The following is a 9011-nucleotide window of genomic DNA, read 5'->3' as shown; positions in this document are numbered from 1 at the left end:
ACTGTGGTGTGCAGTGACACACCAAAGAGTTCACTGTTTTGTTAAAGTTTTACTCAACAATAAACATCAATCATTAAACACAAGGTTTCACGTGACAGGAGCCCTTTAAAATCTTTGGCATGGGCAACCAGCCAATCGGAGCGCCGGAGGGGCGGGACCATACTGAAAAAGAAAGGCTCTCCAATCACATTCCAGGGCGAGGTCCTGCGTCCCAATCATAATGCAGGTTTTTTCCGAGTGGGCGTGGTGTACAGGCTGCCCCTTAAAGCCCCGCCTCCTCGCTCCGCAGCGCTGGTGGGAGGGGTCGGCTCTGTGTTCTTTCTGCGCGCCCTCTCGGAGCTCAGTGCGCGAGCAGGATGTCGGTGGTGGAGGTGCGCGCGCGGCCGCTGCAGCTGACGGCGCTGCTGTGCGTGCTGCTGGCGCTCGCGCTGGACGTGGCGGCCCTCGCGAGCCCAGCGTGGGTGACGGCGGAGGGATACGCGCTGTCGCTGTGGGAGGCATGCGGCCTACGCGGGGACGAGTGGAGCTGCGTGTCCACGCTCAGGACCGGTAAGAGAAAGGGGGGTCGGCGGAGGGTGTTGGGGGGTTTACAAGGCCAGATAACTTGAACCCAAAGTTAATCCGAGCCTGAGGGGCGTCCCCCCTGGACACTCCACAACTTTGGGCTTAAGTTATCTGGCTAATAGAGTAATCCTGAGATGTGTTACCTTTTAGTAAGGAGCTAACTTAAGCCCAAAGTTAAGGACTGTACAATAGGACTCACCCTCAGCTCTGTTCCTGTTGGACAGGCATGAATTTGGGCTTAACTTATCTGGTTAAACGGAGAAGTCCTGCCTTGTGGTTTAGGGGAGTTTGGTGTTTGGAAAATACTGAGGTCAGGGTCGGCGGGGGAGGGTTTGGGGGTGTGGTTTGGTTCATAAACCAGGATTACTCTGTTAGCCAGCTAACTTAAACCCACAGTGTGTAATATAAGAAGAGGGGGGACCTTCCTATTGGTCAGTTTAGTGCTTAGGCTGAACTCGTTATGCCAACTTCTGTATCCACCCCCTTTCCACTTCCCAGCTTTAATTGGGGGTGCCCACACTTTTGCACACAATGTTTACCTGAAAGGGGAATCCCACCCATTTTCCAAAATTCTGCTATAATTATCTGGTTGTGGAATGTGAGGAAAGTAGATGGTGGGGGACAGTGGACAGTGGAGGTGAATGGAACCAGACGTCCTTCTCTAAAAGCCCCTCACAGAAAGTGAGGACAGTAGACGGTGGGGGACAGTGGAAGTGAATGGAAGCAAACATCCTCCTCTAAAAGCCCCTCACAGAAAGTGAGGACAGTACACGGTGGGTGACAGTGGACAGTGGGGGACACACGGCTGGTGTCTGAGTGTAGTGTGGAGAAGGCGGTGGTGTTTAACCCCAGTCCTGGTGGAGAGGGACGTACAGGACGCTGTGGGGTACAGAGACTGGACTGAGACAGAGAGAGAGAGAACTGTGGAAATCTTGAAGTAGTTCTTGTGCCATAAACATCTACTTCCCAAACATTAAGACCTCATTCTTGTGAATTCATTAAAGGATGAATGAGCCTGAAATAGATTAAAGATACAGTTGTTGACTTTAAGCCACAAAAAAAGTATAAAGGTGAATAATTTATTCCAGAGAAATGTCTCAGAGTTTTCCACCGTAGCGTACAGAGGTTTATACTGAGGTATGTTTTTACACGCAGTTTATCTCCTTTTTTATATCGTCACTGTCCAAAAAACATCTATCTCCAGAATAGTAACTTTACTGAAGGAAAACCCTTTCTTAAAGTCGATGTGGGAAACTCAGTTCTCTCCTTTGTTCACCTTCAGAAGCTCATCGTCTTTTAAGGTGGAGCGGTGTGTGTGAGTAAGAAGCGACTGTATCTTTTAAGGTGGAGCGGTGTGTGTGAGTAAGAAGCGACTGTATCTTTTAATGTGGAGCGGTGTGTGTGAGTAAGAAGTGGCTGTATCTTATAAGGTGGAGCGGTGTGTGTGAGTAAGAAGCGACTGTATCTTTTAAGGTGGAGCGGTGTGTGTGAGTAAGAAGCGACTGTATCTTTTAAGGTGGAGCGGTGTGTGTGAGTAAGAAGCGACTGTATCTTTTAACGTGGACCGGTGTGTGTGAGTAAGAAGCGACTGTATCTTTTAAGGTGGAGTGGTGTGTGTGAGTAAGAAGCGACTGTATCTTTTAAGGTGGAGCGGTGTGTGTGAGTAAGAAGCGACTGTATCTTTTAAGGTGGAGCGGTGTGTGTGAGTAAGAAGCGACTGTATCTTTTAAGGTGGAGTGGTGTGTGTGAGTAAGAAGCGACAGTGTCTGAAGTGTAAATTGTCTGTAAGTGTTTATTCACTGTTTCAATTCCCACAGAAACTCATGTGTAACTCGAACTGTTTAGTTTTGTAACAGTTTCTCTCTGTGTTTACTTTCATGCAGTTAGTGCTCTCCTGAATTTAGAGTCAGTTCCACCTTAAGTAATGTAACTGTAACAGCAGAAATATGTCAGTGTTACCCCCCTATGGAGCAGGAATAGAGCAACATCCTCATCTCGATTGGCGTTTCTCTGCCTTGAGCAGAGAGAGAGAAAGCCTAGCGTACCTCTGACCTCATACCGTTTTACTCTCAGTGGAAGTCAATGTAAAAAGATTTTATTCAGAGTAATTTTGGAGCATTTCCATTGGTCATTAAATGTTCACACAGTGTGAGACATAAAGAGTCACGAAGACTCTGCTTGTAACCGCTGGACGTTTACGCCGGTCTCTGGATTTATTTGATGAAATAAAGAGTGTTTTTGGGGTGAAAGGTCTGTAATGTGTTAAATGTCCTGCGGATGTTTGTGGTGGAGTGTGAAAGTGAGGCTTTTCCTCAGCCGTGAGTCAGCGAAGGTCACTTCACACACACACAGAGGGTCTGTGTGTGTGTGTGTGTGTGTGTGTGTGAGAGAGATGAAAGCAGGCCATGTGTTTATTCGGTAGAAGCTTTAGGTAAAGTTCCGGACGTTGAGTGAAGCCTGATCATGTCTCACTGCAGAAACGACTGGAAATGACCACGATTCTCTACGTCCAGCCCAGAGGACAAGCGAGACAAAGGGCCATTGTTACTGACCTGGTTCTCTCTCTCTCTCTCTCTCTCTCTCTCTCTCTCTCTCTTTCTCTCTCTCTCTCTCTCTCTCTCTTTCAGTAACTCTCTCTCTCTCTCACTCACTCACTACCTCTCTCTCTGTCTCACTACCTCTCTTTCTACCTCTCTCTCTCTCTCTCTCTCTCTCTCTCTCTCTTTCACTAACTCTCTCTCACTCTCACTCACTAACTCTTTATCTTTGTCTCACTACCTCTCTCTCTCTCTCTCTCTCACTCAACTCACTACCTCTCTCTCTCCCTCTCTCTCTTTCACTAAGCTCTCTCCCTCTCTCTTTCTCTCTCTCTCTCTCTTTCACTAACTCTCTCTCTTTCTGTCTCACTCACTCTCTCTTTCACTAAATTTCTCTCACTACCTCTCTCTCTCACTCACTAACTCTCTCTTTCTCTCTTACTACCTCTCTCTCCTTTTCTTTCTCACTACCTCTGTCTTTCTCTTTCACTAACTCTCTATGTCTCACTACCTCTCTTTTTCTGTCTCACTAACTCTCTCTCTACCTCTCTCTCTCTTTCTGTTTCTCTCTCTCTCTCTCTCTCTCTCTCTCTCTCTCACCCAGTCACTAGTGATATATATGTCCATATATGGGAATGGAGCAATATAATTTTAAGGTGGACCCAGCTCCTGTCTGTGTCTGAGTGTCCTGTGCTTGTGTCGTTCTCCTCTCTGGGGGTTGTATTGATTATTGATTATCTGTGTGACACTGCTGTGACTCCTTTGACTCCATTGTTGTTGGTGCCGAGCCTCATTGTTAACCCTTGGCTGACCGTGATGCGGCTGCTCTCTTTGTTTCTGAGCTGTTTTGTCCTCTGTGCTCTTCCTTTTCTCTTTTAAAGTAACAGACAGCTGTGCTTTAATGCGAGTGGGGTTTTGTTTTTGTGAGAAATGACATCACAGCTTGATTTTATTTTGAAATGCGTGAGAATAATGACGATAAAAGCACTGAAAAAGTTTCCCATTTTACTCTCACTCCATTAACAGAGCTGAGATTATTTATTTCTGAGGTTTGAAAACAGCTGTAAATCATTTTGCCTCAGGACTGAACCGAATCTTCCTTGTAGACTGAGACATGCAAATGAGGTTTGTTCTCATTGGCTGTGCCCAAAAGCAGTTCGGGCTGAACCCCTCCTGTTGACCTCAGTCTGAGGAGGCTTTACCACTGCGGGCTGTAAATATCTTGATTGTTGTGACATCACAAACAAAATAGATGAGTAGAATGTACTCTTTTGTTATCTGCATTGCCTTATACGGTCAGAACCATTCCCTGTTCAGTCACCTTACTAACTTTAGTGTGGTGGGTGGGGCTTAAATGCATGTAAATGAGTGGTTTGTGATGTCACAGAAGCATTCGTTCCACATTGGAACACAAACGAAGAGAGAGAGAGAGAAACAGACAAAAACAAACAGCTCCAAATAAACAGAGAGAAACCGCACTTTCATCCCCTTAGTCTTTCATTACTCACTTCACTGTCACTCTCTCTTTCTCTCTCTCCATCCCTCTCCCTCTCTGTCTCTTCATTCACACTGTTATTCTGCCCTTTCCTCTTCTCTCCTCTTCCCTCTTCATCTCTCTCAGGCTTTCTCACTTCTTTCTTACTTTTTTGCTTGTTAATTTTTCATGCTCTCTCTCTCTCTCTCTCTCATTCTCTCTCCCTTTCTCTTTGTTCCCACCATCTTCTCTGTCATTCTCTTTCTTTCTCCCCCTGCTCTCTCTCAGTAGTTTCTGGTGATAATGAGGTTTTTTCTCTGCTGGTTAGAGATGCTGAAAATGTGTGTGTGTTTGTGTGTGTGCCCTACAGCAATCCTTTAGGGTGTGAAGCTGGAAGACAAACACACACACACACACACACACACACACACACACACACACACACTCTGTGGTGAACTGAGCTCGTTTAGATAAAGAGATTTGAATTCCTTCAGTGAGAATAGTAGAACTCTCTCCCTCTCTCTCTCTCTCTCTCTCTCTCTCTCTCTCTCTCTATCTCTCTCTCTCTATCTCCCTCTCTCTCTCTCTCTCTCTCTCTCTCTCTTATAGCAGCTTGTGTCTGTGTGTGAGAGTGTATTGAGAACAAACCGAGAAAACACACCTGTTCACCCCTTTTGTTCTCCTCACTCTATTCATCACAGTGAGGTCATCAGTGTCCCACATTAACCCTCTCTCTCTCTGAAGTATGGCAGTGTGATGAAGTTCACAACAGTCACACAATGTTAACACAACGGTCATACTACACTCACACAATGGTCACACAACGGTCACACTATACTCACACAACGGTCACAAAACCGTCACACGACACTCATGCTACAGTCACACAACACTCACGCAACAGTCACACTACCCTCACGCAACAGTCACACTATACTCACACAATGGTCACACAACACTCACGCAACGGTCACACTACACTCATGATACCACATGACACTCACACAACAGTCACACTACACTCACACAACAGTCACACTACACTCACGCAACAGTCACACTACACTCACGTAACAGTCACACTACACTCACGCGACACTCATACTATACTCACACAATGGTCACACAACACTCACGCAACGGTCACACTACACTCATGATACAGTCACATGGCACTCACACAACAGTCACACTACACTCACACAACAGTCACATGACACTCATGCTACAGTAACATGACACTCACGCAACAGTCACACTACACTCACGCAACACTCACACAACGGTCACACAACACTCACACTACAGTCACACTACACTCACGCGACACTCACACAGCGGTCAGACAACACTCGCGCAACTGTCACACTACAGTCACACAACAGTCACGCTACACTCACGCAACACTCCCACTGCACTCACACTACACTAACACAACAGTCACACTACACTAACACAACAGTCACACAACACTCACACAATGGTCACGCAACACTCACACTACACTCACGCAACACTCACACGACACTCACACAACAGTCACGCTACACTCATGCAACACTCCCACTGCACTCACACAATGGTCACACTATACTCACACAACGGTCACAGAGCAGTCACACAATGATCACAAAATAGTCACACGACACTCACGCTACAGTCACATGACACTCAGGCAACAGTCACACTACACTCACACAACACTCACACTACACCCACACAACGGTCACACGACACTCACGCATTGGTCACACTACACTCACACAATAGTTACACTACACTCACACAACAGTCACACTACACTCACACTGCACTCACACAAGAGTTGCACTACACTCACAAAACAGTTACACTACTCTCACACAACAGTTACACTACACTCACACAACAGTCACACTACACTCACACAACAGTCACACTACACTCACGCAACAGTCACACTACACTCACGCAACAGTCACACAACACTCACGCAATGGTCACACTACACTCACACAACAGTCACACTGCACTCACACAACAGTCACACTGCACTCATACAACAGTCGCACTACACTCACAAAACAGTTACACTACTCTCACACAAAAGTCACACCACACTCACACAACAGTCGCACTACACTCACACAACAGTCACACTACACTCGTGGAACAGTCACACTACACTCACACAGCAGTCACATGACACTGATGCTACAGTCACATGACACTCACGCAACAGTCACACTACACTCACGCAACACTCACACAACGGTCACACAACACTTACGCAATGGTCACACTACACTCACACTACAGTCACACTACACTCACACAACAGTCACATAACACTCACACAACAGTCACACGACACTCACGCAACACTCACACAACGGTCAGACAACACTCACGCAACTGTCACACTACAGTCACACAACAGTCACGCTACACTCACGCAACACTCCCACTGCACTCACACTACAGTCACACTACACTAACACAACAGTCACACAACACTCACACAATGGTCACACAACACTCACACTGCACTCATGCAACACTCACACTACACTAACCAAACAGTCACGCTACACTCACGCAACACTCCCATTGTACTCACACAATGGTCACACTATATTCACACAACGGTCACAGAACAGTCACACAATGATCACAAAATAGTCACACGACACTCACACTACAGTCACATGACACTCACACAACAGTCACACTACACTCACACAACACTCACGCAATGGTCACACTACACTCACACAATAGTTACACTACACTCACACAATAGTTCACTACACTCACACAACAGTTACACTACACTCACACAACAGTTACACTACACTCACACAACAGTCACACTACACTCACACAACAGTCACACTACACTCACACAACAGTCGCACTACATTCACACAATAGTCACACTACACTCATGGAACAGTCACACTACACTCATACAACAATCACATTACACTCACATAGCAGTCACATAACACTCACACAACACTCACAAAACAGTCACACGACACTCACGCAACACTCACGCAACGGTCAGACAACGACCAACTGTCACACTACACTCACACTACAGTCACACAACAGTCACACTACACTCACGCAACACTCCCACAACAGTCGCACTACACTCACAAAACAGGTCACATTACTCTCACACAAAAGTCACACTACACTCATACAACAGTCACACTACACTCATGGAACAGTCACACTACACTCATACAACAACCACATTACACTCAAATAGCAGTCACTACACTCATACAACAGTAACACTCCACTCACACCACAGTCACACTACACCCACACAACAGTCACTACTATCACACAACACTCACACAACAGTCATACTACACTCACACTACACTCACATTACACTCACACAACAGTCATACTACACTTACACTACAATCACACAACAGTCTCACCACACACACACACACACACACACACACAAACAGTAACAGTACACTCTCAAAACACTCACACTACACTCACACTCTCACAATGCCCTCACACAACAGTCACACTACACTCACACACTGCACTCACACAACAATCACACTACACTCACACAACTGTCACAAAAATGTCATACAATCACTCACTCTCTCTCTCTCTCTCTCTCTCTGTCTCTCTCTGTCTCTCTCTCTCTCTCACTCTCTCTCTCTCTCTCTCTCTCTCTCTCTCTCTCTCTCAGACTGGCAGGTGGCGACACTGGTGTTGCTGTTGTCGGGGGCGTCAGTGACGTTGTTGTCATTCCTGGTGACTCTGATCTCGTTGTGTAGAGGAACTCACCGCAAACACAGCCGCGTCATCGCAGTGTTCCTCTTCACTGCAGGTAACACACACACACACACACACACACATTCTCACATGCATACACACACACTTTCACACACACTCCTTTACATTACCAGTACAAACTATTGACTGTGTGTGCGTGTGGGTGGGTGGGTGTTGATAGAAGCCGTCTGGGTCAGTGTTTGTTTAAGGATGGCTAATCAAATCACAGCTCATTACACTTATCTCTCTCTCTGTGTTGTCTCTCTCTCTCTCTCTCTCTCTCTCTCTCTCTCTCTCTGTTCTCTCTCTCTGTGTTGTCTCTCTCTCTCTCTCTCTCTCTCTCGCTCTCTCTGTGCATTCTCTCTAATGAGTCGTGCAATGCATTTCCTCTCAATCTCGAAAAACAAATTCCAGAAACACCCTTTTCCCGTTTTTATACTTGCCTTTTTCCTTTGCATTGACTCTCTCTCTCTCTCAGCTCTTTCCCACAGCTCTGTATCACCAGTGTCCAGCTCATCCCAGAGGAACTCTATCCCCCCAGAGAACACAGTTCTGCTGTTCCACACAATGTTTGTTGTTGTCTGTGCTGGCTGTAGGCTCATGAGCAGCTGCTCTGGAGCGTGGTGTTGCTCTGTGGA

General features: G+C 46.4%; 1 protein-coding gene across 1 annotated transcript in view; it reads left to right on the top strand.

The window, feature by feature from the left end:
* The first annotated feature begins 339 nt into the window (after window positions 1-339).
* The window catches only part of tmem47 (transmembrane protein 47), a 10698-nt gene continuing 2026 nt past the window's right edge, over window positions 340-9011 (top strand). Inside the window, exons 1-2 of the mRNA XM_066661336.1 lie at window positions 340-549; window positions 8288-8428. Of these exons, the coding sequence (XP_066517433.1) occupies window positions 357-549; window positions 8288-8428 (334 nt within the window). The 5' untranslated portion in view covers window positions 340-356. The remainder of the gene's footprint in view (window positions 550-8287; window positions 8429-9011) is intronic.

Source organism: Hoplias malabaricus, chromosome 2 (assembly GCF_029633855.1).
Source record: "Hoplias malabaricus isolate fHopMal1 chromosome 2, fHopMal1.hap1, whole genome shotgun sequence".
NCBI lineage: Eukaryota > Metazoa > Chordata > Actinopteri > Characiformes > Erythrinidae > Hoplias > Hoplias malabaricus.
The sequence above is the reverse complement of the archived record's forward strand: the minus strand, read 5'-3'. Positions and strand labels throughout refer to the sequence as shown.